Here is a 17947-nt window from a genome sequence, read left to right on the forward strand (position 1 = left end):
TGCTTTCTGTGCTCTATAATTAGTCAGAGGTGCTACACCCATATCTACTCATCTTTGAGCAGACCACATCCTCCTTCTCTCACTCTTACTGCCGTTATTCAAGCTCAGCTCTCAGACAGACAGACAGGGCCTTGCTCTGCTTTGCCCTGGGCCATCCCATAAACACCACCAGAGATCAGGGGGCTGATGTAACCATGGCAACCACAGCAGGCAAAAGGAAGTGCAGTCTATTAAAATACAACAATGAGACAGAAAGAAACACTTCCTGTTTGCAAAGTTTAGCCTCGGTTTGGTTTCTTCCCAGCCAGTAACTTCTGGTGAGATGGTATTATGTAAAGCTATAACCAAAGCCAAGCTCAGTGGCCAAATGAACACGAATACACACTTCAGATGCAAACATAGAACATATGCACTTTACTACTGTTGTTAAATAACCACGTGACGCTGTTCTGAAATGAACAGTAGTAAACATAATGTACACCAGATGTTTCTACAAATAAACCATGAGTGTAGAGATAAAACTCTACAACTATTCAGACAGGCTCTGTCAAATGATTGTGTTGCTAGTTCAGTATTGTCAAGACCAAGCTATTCCTGTAGAGGGTGAAAAAAAGACTTTCTTCCTCACATGGAATTTGAGCTGAAAGACTAGGGGCCAGCAGGACTCCTCTCCAGCCTCCCCAGCCCCAGCTGCATGCAGCCAGTAGCCCAGCCAGTAAATGGCTGAAGGGGAGCTGCTACCCATTCAACTGAGTGAATTAATGGATAACTCTCACTACATAGGCGCCAGGACAACAAACGAATTAACCAACAGCAACAGAGAGAAGAGAGATGGAAGAGTTAGTAAGGGATTGATAGTTAAAACCTACTCTGTTTCATCAAGGGCATTGACTCCTATAAACCTGACTGTATTAGTAATAACGTACTGTAAAACATGTGCTTCCTCAGCATTCAGTGGTGTCTTGGCACCGTCATGATATTGGTGTTCTTCTCTTAACTGTTGCTAAATCAACCTTGTGCAAGACAGGATTTCCAATCATAACACCTGTCACTCACATACTGTACACCCTGATACCTCCCTCTCTCTTTTTTTGTTGGGGGTCTGAAGGAATCCACAGCTGTCAGGGCCATTCAGACCCTCTGCTTCAGAAGCAGCTGGTGAGGCTATCCGGTCAGTCACTCCCTTAAAGGGGTAATCCACCCCCACAAAGAAAATCATGAAACTCCTGTCAATTTGGTGAAAGTCTATGCTCTATCAGTGGTTAAAATAAAAATGGTCACCATGATTTTACTTCTAAGTGGTCCATCTGTGAAATGAGGAAATCGTGTAGGAACTTGTCATACCTATAAGGTCCTTGTTAATGAAGAGAGCGTTATCCCTTATCACATTTCTTATTTTTTATTATTTTTTTATAAATGTTTTATCCCATTTTCTCCCCAATTTTCGTGGTATCCAATCGCTAATCGCTACTATCTTGTCTCATCGCTACAACTCCCGTACGGGCTCGGGAGAGACGAAGGTCGAAAGCCATGCGTCCTCCGAAGCACAACCCAACCAAGCCGCACTGCTTCTTAACACAGCGCGCATCCAACCCGGAAGCCAGCCGCACCAATGTGTCGGAGGAAACACTGTGTACCTGGCCCCCTTGGTTAGCGCGCACTGCGCCCGGCCCGCCACAGGAGTCGCTGGAGCGCGATGAGACAAGGATATCCCTACCGGCCAAACCCTCCCTAACCCGGACGACGCTATGCCAATTGTGCGTCGCCCCACGGACCTCCCGGTCGCGGCCGGCTGCGACAGAGCCTGGGCGCGAACCCAGAGACTCTGGTGGCGCCCGAGACCACTGCGCCACCAGGGAGGCTCCTTATCACATTTCATAACACTTTAAAATGATGACCTGCACTTCAGATCAGCAAATCAGCCAATAGATGGTATGGGCATACTTGTCCAGAACACCATCAGTCTATATTGTCATGACATTCTACATTTGAGTCTTTATCAGACACTCTTATCCAGAGCAACTTACAGGAGCAATTAGGGTTAAGTGCCTTGCTCAAGGGCACATCGACAGATTTTTCACCTAGTCTGCTCAGGAATTCGAACCAGTGACCTTTCGGTTACTGGCCCAATGCTCTTAACCGCTAGGCTAGCTGCCGACCCACATGACAAAGTTTATATTTTGCTTAGATGTGTTCAATCTAAACATTGCACCAAATTATTCAACTCAGTTTCTCCTTCAAGCAACCTACCACCTTGCAATGCGCCCGCTGTGTCTGTGGGAAACGTGGGAAAGGGCCGTTGTTGCCGTAGCAACATATAGTGTGTGTCCTACCATAGCGTTTGTCTTAGTGGTGCTTGCAACCTACGCTAACCTCTGTGTATAATTTAGTCCAATTGAATCGCAGGATTCCAAAATAAAGCTTATGAAGACGTGTAAAGTGCCTTTAAAAAGCTGAACTTATTCTGAGCAGTCATAAAAACAAGATTTAAATCATTGCGTTTGTCTTGACAGGTGTTTTTAGAATCATTTTTACAAGGCATTCCATGCACGGCAGGCACGTCAAAGCTATACTCGGCCATTCTAAATTCAGACTCAATCACATTCACTACATAAACATTCCAGTCATCTCTGTCCCTCTGTGTCGAGATGACCCTAGTGGACCAACCACATCACAAATACACACCGCTGAATGATCAGTTCAATAATTGTTTTGAACATTAAATGCAGTATGCGTTATGTGGGTTGAATGCTGTAACACAGAATAAAACAATTCATAAAAGTCCCATGATGGTAGTGATGTCCATTAATTAACCATCATTTATTCACATTACTTTAATACTTTAATACAATATTTCAATTGTGTATACTACATTTTTTAAATAGTATTATTTAATTCTAAGTCATCTCATTTCTTTAGAGCTGCTGTCTGACAATCACTATTTTAGTAGTTCTTCAAAGTAAATTAGGCATACTTTTACAACCTCTGAATACCAACTATCAATCACTTAGATCATGTATTTTATTTAGGTAGAGATACCTCGAAGCAACTGCTTTCTATCCCTCAATCACGCCTTCTGTCTCTTATGTATCAGGTATAAAAGAAACAGACAAGACAAGTAGGCGCGGAATGGATTATGGTCATTGTAGTTAATTACCACTTTTCTGCGCTAAACTATGTTGAATATTGGCCTGTTGGAAACTACATCACACAGTTTGGGGTTGATCTTATTTATTTATAGAAAAACTGCCATTTAGCTCACAGAAAAAAGAAAAAAAACTAAATTGAATTGAAATAATTGAACAGTGGTGAATTAGTTAAAAAAAAAACGAAATAACCGAAATTCCGATTAATCGCTCAGCACTAAGACACACACACACACACGCACACAAACACACAGGAACTGATGAACAATAGATTACATTGATCCCTGGAAGTGAGCTGTAGCCAGGTGAGCTGTAGCTAAGATGTGACAGATGACATCTTTATCTCTCAAGAGTGACAATATTAGTCTTACCCTACATCCTCCAGGTCTGCTCACCTACCCTATTGCCCCTTGTGTCTCCACTCACCTCCGAAATCAAACACATTCCCCACAAAGCCCCAGTGAGATAAGACACACAACACAGCAGCTTTCAAAGGAAAGGAATCAGCATGGTCCCCTTGTCAGCCTGGCCCAACACACCCACATCAACAAACCACACAACAACACACACCTGTCTCAGCCATGCCACCACTGTATCAGCATCCTATCTCTTAGCGAGAAAATAAAAAAACTTAACATCGTTACTGACAGACGAGTCGCATCAAGTGCCGCTGTGCTGTGCCGCAGCCGACGTGGTACGACATGGAAGGTTGCACTTGTCTTGCATGCATCAATTACTGCCGTTTCATTCTAGGTCATGTTGTTTAGAGAATGCACCCAGTAACGGCCTCCATAGCAGCCTCTCATCTCAGGGTGGGTGTCACAAGCCTGTGGCACTGAACCATGGTGGAGCATCTGACACATCATCCACACATCTGAGATTGGAGAGGAGATGGCTGCCGTTTTATGGGCTCCTAACCAATTTTTTTGCGTAATTTGTAACTAATTTTGTACATAATGTTTCTACCACCGTCTCTTATGACCGAAAAGACCTTCTGGGTATCAAGACGGCGATTACTCACCTCGTACTAGATATAAAATGTTTTCTTTAACGAGTCGGACGCCAAAGATTTACTGCTGATACCCGACATGGCCCAAATCCCTGTGATTCAAAAAGAAACTGAGATATCGGGGACGTAGGTCGGGGTGCCTTGTAAGGATCCGACGGAGAGTGGGTAATCCACCTCTACCATCAGTCCTATTAGCCAACGTGCAATCATTGGATAATAAAATGGATGAGCTCCGATCAAGACTATCCTACCAACGGGACATTAATTATTAACGGGACTGTAATATCTTATGTTTCACCAAGTCGTGGCTGAAGGACGGCATGGATAACATACAGCTAGATGGGTTTTCCGTGCATCGGCAAGATAGAACAGCTGCCTCCAGTTTAGACAAGGGGTGGCAATCTGTGTATATATGTCAATAACAGCTGGTGCACAAAATCTAATATTAAGGAAGTCTCAAGGTTTTGCTCACCTGAGGTAGAGTATCTCATGATAAGCTGTAGACCACACTACATTTTTCGTAGCTGTCTATTTACCACCACAAACCGATGCTGGCACAAAGACTGCACTCAACGAGCTGTATAAAGCCATAAGCAAACAAGAAAATGCTGATCCAGAGTCGACGCTCCTAGTGCCCGGGGACTTTAATGCAGGGAAACTTAAATCCGTTTTACCTCATTTCTATCAGCATGTTACATGAGGAAATTAAACTCGAGACCACCTTTACTCCACACACAGAGACGCATACAAAGCTCGTACTCCATTTCGCAAATCTGACCATAACTCTATCCTAAAGATTCCGGCTTACAAGTAAAAACTAAAACAGGAAGTACCAGTGACTCGCTCAATACGGAAGTGGTCAGATGAAGCAGATGCTAAGCTATAGGACTGTTTTGCTGGCACAGACTGGAATATGTTCCGGGATTCTTCCAATGGGATTAAGTAGTATACCACCTCAGTCACAGACTTCATCAATAAGTGCATTGATGACGTCGTTCCCACAGCGACCGTATGTACATACCCCAACCAGAAGCCTTGGATTACAGGTAACATCCGCACTGAACCAAAGGGTAGAGCTGCTGCTTTCAAGGAGCAAGACTCTAACCTGAACGCTTATAAGAAATTCCGCTATGCCATCCGACGAACCATCAAAAAGGCAAAGCGTCAATACAGGACTAAGATTGAATCGTATTACACTGGCTCTGACGCTCGTCAGATGTGGAAAAGCTTAAACTATTACGGATTACAAAGGGAAGCACAGCCGCGAGCTGCCCAGTGACACGAGCCTACCAGATGAGCTAAATTACTTCGAGGCAAGATACACTGAAGCAGGCATGAGAGCAACAGCTGTTCCAGATGACTGTGTGATCACGCTCTCCACAGCTGATGTGAGTAAGACCTTTAAACAGGTCAACATTCACAAGGCAGTAGGGCCAAACTGATTACCAGGACGTGTACTCCGAGCATACGCTGACCAACTGGCAAGTGTCTTCACTGACATTTTCAACCTGTCACTGACGAGTCTGTAATACCAACATGTTTCAAGCAGACCACCATAGTCCCTGTGCCCAAGAACACTAAGGTATCCTGCCTAAATGACTACCAACCCGTAGCACTCACGTCTGTAGCCATAAAGTGCTTTGGAAAGCTGGTCATGGCTCACATCAACACCATTATACCAGAAACCCTAGACCCACTCCAATTTGCATACCACCCCAAGAGATCCACAGATGATGCTATCCCTATTGCACTCAACACTGCCCTTTCCCACCAGGACAAAAGGAACACCTACGTGAGAATGCTAATCATTGACTACAGCTCAGCGTTCAACACAATAGTGCCTTCAAAGCTTATCACTAAGCTAAGGATCCTGGGACTGAACACCTCCCTCTGCAACTGGATCCTGGACTTCCTGATGGGCAGCCCCCAGGTGGTAAGAGTAGGTAACAACACATCTGCCACGCTGATCCTCAACACTGGGGCCCCTCAGGGGTGCGTGCTCAGACCCCTCTTGTACTCCCTCTTCACCCATGACTGCGTGGCCAAGCATGACTCCAACACCATCATTAAGTTTGCCCGAAAACACAACAGTGGTAGGCCTGATCACCGACAACGATGAGACAGCCTATAGGGAGGAGGTCAGAGACCTGGCAGTGTGGTGCCAGGATAACAACCTCTTGCTCAACGTGATCAAGACAATGGAGATGATCATGGACTACAGGAAAAGGAGGACCGAGCATGCCCCCATTCACATCGACGGGGCTGCAGTGGAGCAGGTTGAGAGCATCAAGTTCCTTGGTGTCCACATCACCAACAAACTAACATGGTCCAAGCACACCAAGACAGTCATGAAGAGGGCACGACAATGCCTATTTCCCCATCAGGAGACTGAAAAGATTTGGCATGGTTCCTCAGATCCTCAAAAAAGTTCAACATCTACACCATCAAGAGCATCCTGACTGGTTGCATCACCGTTTGGTAATGGCAACTGCTCGGCCTCCGACCGCAAGGCACTACAGAGGGTAGTGTGTACGGCCCAGTACATCACCGGGGCCAAGTCATAGACTCACCCTAGTCATAGACTGTTCTCTCTGCTACCGCACGGCAAGCGGTACCAGAGCACCAAGTCTAGGTCCAAAAGGCTTCTTAACAGCTTCTACCCCCAAGCCACAAGACTCCTGAACAGCTAACCCAGACTTTTTGCATTGACACCCGCCCCACCCCCATTTTTACGCTGCTGCTACTCACTGTTTATTATCTATGCATTGTCACTTTACCTCTATCTACATGCACATTGACTCTGTACCGGTAACCCCTGTATATAGCCTCGATACTGCTATTTTATTGTTGCCCTTTAATTATTCGTTATTGTTTTTTATTTGTAATTTCATTTTTTTCAGTAAATACTTTCTTTACACTTATTTTTCTTAAACTGCATTGTTGGTTAAGGGCTTGTAAGTAAGCATATAAGGTCTACACCGGTTGTATTCGGTGCATGTGACAAATAACATTAGATTTAATTTACTATATAACCATGACTTCAAAGAGAAACACTATGCGAGATGCTTTCATTAAAGTCAAACTTTATGTGGAATTTGTCATTACAAATAAAACATGGCAGTTACATGGTAGTTACAAGTTCAGTTCCACTGTTGGAGTACTGTTCTTCCCTGAAGCCTCTTCTTCCCTTTTCACCCTCTCTTCACCCTGAGCGGAAAAGGTAAACAAAAGTTCTGACACTTAACTCAGAGGTCAGAGGTCAGCATTATGGGAGTGTTGTGTATTGAGTTGTGGCCTGGCTCCTGGGTGGGGAATGCTGGAGGAGAAGGCCCCTGTGTGGGGAGAAATGGAGGAGAGGAGGGCCACTGGGTGGGGAGAGATGGAGGAGAGGAGGGCCACTGGGTGGGGAGAGATGGAGGAGAGGAGGGCCACTGGGTGGGGAGAGATGGAGGAGAGGAGGGCCACTGGGTGGGGAGAGATGGAGGAGAGGAGGGCCACTGGGTGGGGAGAGATGGAGGAGAGGAGGGCCACTGGGTGGGGAGAGATGGAGGAGAGGAGGGCCAATGGGTGGGGAGAGATGGAGGAGAGGAGGGCCACTGGGTGGGGAGAGATGGAGGAGAGGAGGGCCACTGGGTGGGGAGAGATGGAGGAGAGGAGGGCCACTGGGTGGGGAGAGATGGAGGAGAGGAGGGCCACTGGGTGGGGAGAGATGGAGAAGAGGAGGGCCACTGGGTGGGGAGAGATGGAGAAGAATAGAGGAAGGCCCCTGGGTGGCTAACCCTAAGGTACTGTGAAAACAGAACAAGCAAAGGCCAGCTTGGCAGAGACAGTCATGAAGGAGAGTTTCTGCTACATTTACTGCTTCCTGAGCAGGAGAGGCTACAGTATAATTCAGTGGTTTAAGTTAAACTGCACATGAGCACACACAAATATGCAGATAATTACATATTTCTGACATCCTTACATCTGCCTGCTCTCTTCTCTCTCTGCCTGCTGCCCTCTGCCTGCTGCCCTCTGCCTGCTGCCCTCTGCCTGCTGCCCTCTGCCTGCTGCCCTCTGCCTGCTGCCCTCTGCCTGCTGCCCTCTGCCTGCTGCCCTCTGCCTGCTGCCCTCTGCCTCTGCCTGCTCCCTTCTCCCTCTGCCTGCTCCCTTCTCCCTCTGCCTGCTCCCTTCTCCCTCTGCCTGCTCCCTTCTCCCTCTCTCTCTCTCTCTCTCTCTCGCCCGCTCCCTTCTCTCTCTCTCTCGCCCGCCCGCTCACTCTCCCTCTCTCTCGCTCGCTCTCCCTCTCTCTCGCCCGCTCGCCCTCTCTCTCGCCCGCTCGCCCTCTCTCTCGCCCGCTCGCCCTCTCTCTCGCCCGCTCGCCCTCTCTCTCGCCCGCTCGCCCACTCGCCCGCCCGCTCTCTCTCGCCCACTCGCCCGCCCGCTCTCTCTCGCCCGCTCTCTCTCTCGCCCGCTCTCTCTCGCTCGCCCGCTCTCTCTCGCTCGCCCGCTCTCTCGCTCGCCCGCTCTCTCTCGCTCGCCCGCTCTCTCTCGCTCGCCCGCTCTCTCTCGCCCGCTCTCTCTCTCGCCCGCTCGCCCGCTCTCTCTCCCCCGCTCTCTCACTCTCTCTATTTCACTCTCGCCCGCTCGCCTGCTCTCTCTCGCCCGCTCGCCCGCTCTCTCTCGCCCGCTCGCCCGCTCTCTCTCGCCCGCTCGCCCGCTCTCTCTCGCCCGCTCGCCCGCTCTCTCTCGCCCGCTCTCTCTCGCCCGCTCGCCCGCTCTCTCTCGCCCGCTCGCCCGCTCTCTCTCGCCCGCTCGCCCGCTCTCTCTCGCCCGCTCTCTCTCGCCCGCTCGCCCGCTCTCTCTCGCCCGCTCTCTCTCGCCCGCTCTCTCTCGCCCGCTCGCCCGCTCTCTCTCGCCCGCTCTCTCTCGCCCGCTCTCTCTCGCCCGCTCTCTCTCGCCCGCTCTCTCTCGCCCGCTCGCCCGCTCTCTCTCGCCCGCTCTCTCTCGCCCGCCCGCTCTCGCCCGCTCTCTCTCGCCCGCTCTCTCTCGCCCGCTCTCTCTCGCCCGCTCGCCCGCTCTCTCTCGCCCGCCCTCTCTCGCCCGCCCTCTCGCCCGCCCTCTCTCGCCCGCCCTCTCTCGCCCGCTCGCCCGCCCTCTCTCGCCCGCCCTCTCTCGCCCGCTCGCCCGCTCTCTCTCGCCCGCCCTCTCGCCCGCCCTCTCGCCCGCCCTCTCGCCCGCCCTCTCTCCCGCTCTCTCTCCCGCTGTCTCTCCCGCTGTCTCTCCCGCTCTCTCGCCCGCTCTCTCTAAATAACGGTCATCTTCACCTCCACGGTCTACTACCACCACCACTAAACTGCTATCATTACCATTACCACCCATACCACTACTATTTGGAATGATAAACAACAATAATAGTAATAACAATAACAGTAATAATAAGTAAGTTACTGCTTACTATGCAGATGTTATTATTCAGTGTCCCTCAGGCTATGGCAGGCAAATACATATTTGGCTGCAAGAGGAGCCATTGCTCCTTCGCCCATGAGTATTTTTAGTTTTTCCTCTGGGAAAGGTTCAAATTTGGAATCTCTTTCACTCACTCTCGCCCGCCCTCTCTCTCTCTCTCTCGCTCGCCCTCCATCACTCGCTCTGGCTCCTCGCTCACTCGCTCTGCCTGCTCGCTCGCTCTGCCTGCTCTGCCCGCCCTCTCGCCCGCCCTCTCGCCCGCTCCCGCTCTCTCTCTCTCTCCCGCTGTCTCTCCTCTGCTCTCTCTCGCCCGCTCGCCTGCTCTCTCTCGCCCGCTCGCCTGCTCTCTCTCGCCCGCTCTCTCTCGCTCTGCCTGCTCTGCCCGCTCAGTCGCTCGCTCTGCCCGCTCAGTCGCTCCCTCTGCCCGCTCGCTCTGCCCGCTCGCTCGCTCTGCCCGCTCGCTCGCTCTGCCCGCTCGCTCGCTCTGCCCGCTCGCTCTGCCCGCTCGCTCGCTCTGCCCGCTCGCTCTGCCTGCTCACTCGCTCTGCCTGCTCACTCGCTCTGCCTGCTCACTCGCTCTGCCTGCTCACTCGCTCTGCCTGCTCACTCGCTCTGCCTGCTCACTCGCTCTGCCTGCTCACTCGCTCTGCCTGCTCACTCGCTCTGCCTGCTCACTCGCTCTGCCTGCTCACTCGCTCTGCCTGCTCACTCGCTCTGCCTGCTCACTCGCTCTGCCTGCTCATCTTTTTTTTATACCAAGTTTGAGTCCCTCTGCAGTTATCAAGTTTTTTTTCTCTCCCTCGTTATCTATCTCCCCCCCTCTCTTCTCTCCAACTCTGAGACTTTAAACTTTAACAACTGTTCTGGGAAAACCTTTGAAGGGAACACACCTCATGAATATGCAGTCACACTTTTCTGACTGAATGAACAAAAACAAGAGGACGTTAACATTCTTGGTAACGCACACACATACTGAATACATAACTGCAAACCCGCAGTCGCTATCAGAGACCAGAAACGTATCAATCTCTAAATCCAGTAAACAAGCCTTCCATCTAGAAGTAGATATATTTTCTTGGTTCCTGGCATTTAAAGGTACCACAGGAAGGCCATGTTATAGACTAGTGGTGCTCTGTGAACAGCCATGTTCTAGTAAAGCAAAGGGGATTTTGTGTATCGAAGACATTGCAGTATCAAGCATAAACTTTAAGCAAGAGAAAAAAAGAGAAGGGGTGATGTGGAGGATAGAGACAGGTGAGACTATGATTCCCTGCTTGTTGTTATAGCAACAGCCTCACACGAACTGATCTGACCTGACTACCAGAGAACGGTAGAGAGGAGAGCCACAGTGCATCCTGGGAAAGCAGCTCTCCATGGCCTTTGCTCTTTTCGCGTGGTCTGCATTACACAGGCCAGACGCCGGAGACTAAAGGGGATCACATACCTGCCTGGCAACAACAGGCAATCTGATCCTAGACCAGTACAAGTCACCCACGGTCATGGGTCTTTGAGTCTGACTGCCACCGCACAAACCATTGACAGCCAATAGACCCGCGCCCAGACCGCCACTAACAGGGTGCAGAGACAGAGCTCCTGGTGCAGAGCTGGAAGTTGAACTTTCTAGCATGTCCAACTGGCTTCAGAGGGAAATGCTATAGGCATATGCTGCCACTACTAAAGCAAATTCTGGACAACTTAAATAGGGACAAGTCACCAGGGTAAACCCTGACTAATTGATTTGACACAGCAGAATTTACAGGCCTGCGTTAGCTCAGGGATCCAGACTCACATTTAACGTTCAACAACGTTTGGTTCCAGAGATCACAAGGTCTGGCCCTACAAGGATAATGAAACTCTAACTATATCAAATGACTTCATGGATATAAGGCACCGCGAACCATCAATCCATCCGACTTCAGTAGTGTCGTACATACAGTAGGAATAAGACAGGAATAAAAGTCTCCGGCTCCCTGACTAAGTATAAAAGAGTTAAGTTCAAGCTTTTTCTCTCAAGACAGCAGCGACGGCGTGGAGGGAAGGAGGGAGTCAGCTGACCCTGGTTTCAACCAGAAACTTGATCTTTCCTGCAGCTCCCTGCAAAACAATCTTGCTATTGTGATCACTCTACATTTTCCTCCTCTCCTGGTATGTTAAGGAAATGTAAGACTATATGTTTATTAGGTTCCCATCCTCTTCACTCTCGGTATCACAACCCTTCACTAGGTGGTTTTACAAGCAACAGATACCTCGTCCAGGCAAAGACCAAACCACAGACACGTGCTTGGTTCCAGTCTCTGAACAGGGTGGCATGATCCAAATCTAAATGACTAGGAAAGATATTGAACTGATGCTGAGCTTCATGCTATGGAATGATACATGACTATTACCTGGGCACATAACCCACCACAGAAACATTATCTTCCCTCTACAAAAACCCATTGTGGCAGTAGAATCACACCAGGAGGAGCTGAGTAACAACCACAACAAGGTACTGACTGACCACAGACCAGTTTTAATAACCTCGTTGACTTCACTTCGTTAAGGGGGATTGTTGTGTTTCATCGGAGCAGCATTAACAGCTACAGGAGAATGCGAGGCAGAGTGTTCTGATGAATAGGGACACATTAGAGGGTTGTAAAGCTACCGGTCATTTACCAAAGTTAACGAAATCTTCAGTAATTTTGGTAATTAAAGAAAATCTATGGCAATCTGTCGTAACTTTGGTAATTTATACTTGAATAACTTTTTAAAAAATGCATTAATATATAGTATTCATATTGTCCATGAGTTTCTAGTAGATAAACCATATGGTTCAATAGAATATAGCCTAATTAATGAAAAAAGCATCTTAACAACAATTTTAATTAACTATGCAACTCTTCCAACTATTGCCTTTTTTCACAACTGCCACCAGTTTGACGCCAAAAAACATTGAAAACAAATACATATTGACATAGTCAAATAAATACACCATATTAAACCCCAATGGTATTCACTAAGTTGGAGGATAATGATTAACAGCTTTGTCATATTTTTTTTTAATCATCTTATTTAATTATTTCAAATACTATATTTTACATGTGAGACGGTCACACAGAAGGCCAGACATTATTAGACACCTGTGATAATCAGAAGTACCAAAAGGGTTACTAGATGTCTTGTGATAGATGACATCAAATCCTTGAAAGATACCAAAATTATGGTAGTATACTGGTCAACTAATACACCCTCGTTTTTCAACCCTAGACAGATTAGAGGGACACAAAAGAGAAGGGCCGTGTCAGTTGGCCCGGACTGACATATGAAATGGGACACTGCAGCTTCGGACATGACCTCACTCTGTTTTTCCAGGAAGATGGCCTCTTTTGCATGGATGGAACATATGCCTGGCACAGCAAGAGCTAGGGCTATCACTCAGATCTAATGCACAGTCAGACTTTAGCTCTCAGTGCTAACTATTCCACACACACATTAGCCTTTCTAAAAGTACAAAATAAACAGATGCTGTACATGTTTTACTTCTTCATATGTACTGTGTTTACTTTGTTATTCTGGTAGTACTTTGTGGTGTGAGAACATAGGATCCCCTAGCCAACCCTACTGTAGTCTTGTGGTGTGAGAACATAGGATCCCCTAGCCAACCCTACTGTAGTCTTGTGGTGTGAGAACATAGGATCCCCTAGCCAACCCTACTGTAGTCTTGTGGTGTGAGAACATAGGATCCCCTAGCCAACCCTACTGTAGTCTTGTGGTGTGAGAACATAGGATCCCCTAGCCAACCCTACTGTAGTCTTGTGGTGTGAGAACATAGGATCCCCTAGCCAACCCTACTGTAGTCTTGTGGTGTGAGAACATAGGATCCCCTAGCCAACCCTACTGTAGTCTTGTGGTGTGAACATAGGATCCCCTAGCCAACCCTACTGTAGTCTTGTGGTGTGAACATAGGATCCCCTAGCCAACCCTACTGTAGTCTTGTGGTGTGCTTGCATGCTCTCCCTTCTGTGTTGCTCTAAAAGTAAATATATCTAGAGAATCATGCTAGTGACAAATCATGAAAAAAAATTAACATGTTCATTAGCAGCATATACCAGAACAATGTTTCTTCTGAATATTTCCATATTTGTCAGTGCATAGATAGGCTAGGTCTGACAGTTTCTGAAAACTGCATTACTTTTGAGACCTGCTCAAACAACCTTGAATAGTTGGTTGGGGATGACTAATTTGCAAACAGATGTAGCCTATCTAAACTTATGGCTCATTCTGGAGGAAAATTCTATAATATTTGTAAGTCTACTATTCTGAAAACAGTGAGGTGATATGTGGCAATGAGTTGTTACATATTTGTTAGTGCACGGTTCAACTGACAAGTTTAGGGGGGCTACCTGACACTCTTGAAAAAAAGCTGTCCCGTCTGTCTTTGTCTACGGTAGGTCCCGACGCCGTGATTCCATCTGCAGACGGGGGAGATAAAGTTTATTACTCACAACCACCAGCAATGAATTATCCATGCCCCCTATATGATAGCTAACTTAAAGTATATGAAAATTATAGGCTGTTTAAAACAAAGAACCTGACAATTGTAAGACATTTTCCCGAGAAATGTGTAACAATTCAGCAATGGGATGCATTATTTCACTCTGAAAAGAAACTGCTGCCCTGAACATCTGCTTACAGAGGGCAGCGTTTAAAAGACATCCCACCAGGATACGATGGTTGTAGCCCCTTTGAAATTGACTTATGTTTCGAAATGTAGCCTAACTGCCTATTTCTAGAATGACAGACCTAACTGCACGTACCAATAATAGGCTACATTCTGTCAGTTAGATTCATCGGGTAGGTAGGTTAGCCTACTGCTGCAATACTGTATAACACAGAACAATTATCTGATATCCACAAGTTATGCACATGAAAGAAAATGTGTTACCTTGTAAGAATGTCACAACAACGCAACAGGTTCTAAATCCACATTATAAATATTCCTCCAAAAAGCCAATGTCTGTTACTCGTCCTGTGAAGCCTACTTGTGAAATGACTGTCTAGTAACATACAGGGAAAGAGACCAGTGGCCAAGGATGAGATTCGTCAGTAGGCTACAAGTGAGGGAGAAATAATTAGTTATCGCAAGCAACTTGGTATGTCCAGCCCCTGAAGAAGACGAAAATAGACATCTAAGCGGGTAGCACCAAAAATAGCGTCACACGACTTCTCTCTACCATTGTTTCCGCATATGAGCTTTCTATTGGTACACTATGTAGCCAATCCGAACCACTACTTATCAGTGTCTGAAACTTTGTTCACAGTTTGTTGTCAGATGGCTTCTACAGCTCCACCTGCTGACATAGCAACAGCTGTTTATTGCAACATAATAACTGTTACAATAGTCCTTTACTTGCACTTTCTGGACAACACTACTATAAACATGTTACAACTTGTGTAATAACGCATATCCACTCTAACAAAATGTTTCTCAAAGTAGCATTTTCATGTATGGTTAAAGCTTAATTTGTACATTTATGACCACATTCAAGTAAACTGCACAAACTGTATGATAAAGAGTGTTAACAAGTGCTCAAGTAGTCATTGGCTCATGTAGCAGGCAGCATAGCAGGGAAATATGAAACTCTGAGAAAAGACTAAAGTGAAAACGTCATGTTTGTCAGCTTTATTTGGACATCTTTAATTTCACAGATGAATTCTACAAAATGTCTTAATGAGTGCATAGCCTTCTAGGAAACGGTGCTCCTTGACCAACACCTTTCTCCTCCTGTTATGAGTCACATCACAGATTCATGTTTCTTGGAAGAGGAAGGAATAGTTACCAAGGGCTTCCTGTGTATTTCTCAGACAAGGTAACCCATACGCGTCCCTTTATCTGTCACATGATGCACAGGCCTCCCACTGCCTATTCCTGTGACCCTGATGCTTTGCATAACAGTAATGATATAAACAGTGACGTTTAGATTAAAACAATCGAATGACAGAGTTGTCTGCATCGTTTGTAGAGAAGCATAGAATACAATGTGAGGGTTTGAGAAGGGAGTTGAGAATCACCTGCATGGGCTGTGTGTGTTTTGAGGACAGGAAATGACAAAGTGCTCAATGAGATGAAAGAGTTTAGTTAATCTTTCAAAGGTTTTCCCGGCTTGAGCACTGCTTTTATTTCCACTCAGCATCTGTGAACCAGTTTCCAAGCCCAACAGTAAAACAAACTGTTCATGCACACTAAAAACGAAACCTAGCCCATACTCACCTTTAAATGCATAAGCTCAGGGGGAGCCCAGCACCCTTAACAGAAATCCTCCCAAAGTGTGGGTGTTTATGAATGTGTGTGGTTTGTCTTGTCAATAACACAATCTCCCAATCTGAATCACATCCGGTATGAGCTGAAAATAACGAGACCACAGCCTGTGTGACAGTGAAACGGCACAGCAGGCTAGCAGCCCACAGCAAGGTACACACACACCAGTGTAGGCTCCTCAGAGGAGGAAGGGGAGAACCATCCTTCTCAGTCAATTTCATAAAGATAAAAATAGTGAAAAAAATAGTGAAACATTTAAAAAGTTAGGGTTAGATTAAACTATAATACATATATCATATATCACGTCACCAAATAATGAATTCAAAACACCCTGTTTTGCAATGAAGGTCTACAGTAGCCTCAACAGCACTCTTTAGGGTAGCACCATGGTGTAGCCGGAGGACAGCTAGCTTCAGTCCTCCTCTGGGTACATTGACTTCAATACAAAACCTAGGAGGCTCATGGTTCTCACCCCCTTCCATAGACTTACAATGTCATTATGACAACATCCGGAGGATGTCCTCCAACCTATCAGAGCTGTTGCAGCATGAACTGACATGTTATCCAAACAATCAAGGGATCAGAGAATGAATCTAGTACCGAAAGCACAAGTTACAGCTAGCTTAGCACTGCAGTGCATAAATTGTGGTGTAGTTGACTGCTAAACAGCTTGCTGAACACTGTACTGCATGATTGTAGCGGGTTTACTAACGCGTTAGTTCTAGTAGCTATGTTGACTAGGACGTTAGCTAATATGGTGATGACAATGTAGGCTGTGAGTAGCAGTTAGCGGTGCAAGCGAAGGGAAAAGGTTAGAGGAGGAGAGCGCGTAGATGCGAGAAGGAGTTATACAATAAGCAAAGTGATCATGCTGTTTATATGTGGCTGCTATGAAAGTGAACTGTGTTTGCAGGTGATCAGGGATGTATTCAATCTGCCATTCCTGTAAAAAAAAAAAAAAAAAAATCTTAAACAGAAGCAAATGTGGATAAACATACCTGAATTTGTCCAATAGCAACTCTCGTTTGCAATTGTTGGACTAATGATTACACCTGTAGATCAGCTAGATGCAGGCAAGAGTGTACAAGGCGTTATTGAATGTCACGGTCTGTCACCTTAATTACTAAGAATGTTCATGACCTGTGCACCTACATTGTAAACCATCATTTGTTGGCTAGGTTGTAGCAACCTCATGGTGGGTATAGGGAAAAATCAAGTATCATGCAGTAGCCTAAACCAGGGCTCTCCAGCCCTGCAGCCATTCTGTAGGTTTTTGCTCCAACCCCAATCTAGCACACCTGATTCTAATAATTAGCTGGTTGATAAGCTGAATCATCTTAGTTACAACTTGGGTTGGAGTGAAAACCTACAGGAAGGTAGCTCTCCAGGGACAGGGTTGGAAAACCCTGGCCTAAACCTATCGATGTTACATTGAGCTGTGTGAATCCAAATGCTGTAATAGAAATAAGGCCACGCTCCTAAATAAAGAAAATCGTCCACCCACATCTTAAACGGCACCGACCGCCACTGCACACACATATGATCAAACACAGGCACAAGCTTAGGTTCACAGGAGGCAAGGCGCTGGCCAACGTGAACCACGGTGTATGTAACACCCAAATGGAAAAGACAGCAGTGGCCAATCTGTTTCTCTAGACTGATGATAAACTGTTTTATTTTCCCCAGATGAAGCAGTGCCTAATTTTGATAACAATCTTTGAAAGACAATGCAACACACTCTTAGGATTTCCAAGAATATAATTGAATCAAATTTATCCAAAATGTCCAAACAGAAGCTAGACTCAGAGAGGGCACGGTGAAAACATGTTGAAATGTATTTTTTGTAAGATTCTTAGCAGTGTTCAGATGCCAGTTAATTTGAGAGGAAGAGGCCTCTATGTTAGTTCTATATGTACAGGATGTGGTCAGCTGTGTTCTATATGTGCGTAGTTAACTACCACCTGCACAATTACACAAACTGACAAGGATTCACTCTCTCATACACAGTTTTAAATGTCAGATCACTACGCAAAATAAGTCAAAGCT

The 17947-nt window shown here is 46.6% G+C and overlaps 1 protein-coding gene across 6 annotated transcripts in view; it reads right to left on the reverse strand.

The window, feature by feature from the left end:
* Nucleotides 1-17947, reverse strand: part of LOC139557414 (histone deacetylase 7-like) — a 91818-nt gene that overhangs the window by 40616 nt on the left and 33255 nt on the right. For 3 of the 6 annotated variants that reach the window (XM_071372186.1, XM_071372185.1, XM_071372187.1), the window contains one exon: nt 13986-14054. The exons of 2 other annotated variants lie outside the window; for them this stretch is intronic. In XM_071372186.1, the coding sequence (XP_071228287.1) occupies nt 13986-14054 (69 nt within the window). Of the gene's footprint in view, nt 1-13985; nt 14055-14527; nt 14810-17947 lie in introns of those variants that run through there. One more of the 6 variants, XM_071372190.1, reaches the window with a different exon arrangement.

Source organism: Salvelinus alpinus, chromosome 28, assembly GCF_045679555.1.
Source record: "Salvelinus alpinus chromosome 28, SLU_Salpinus.1, whole genome shotgun sequence".
Lineage (NCBI taxonomy): Eukaryota > Metazoa > Chordata > Actinopteri > Salmoniformes > Salmonidae > Salvelinus > Salvelinus alpinus.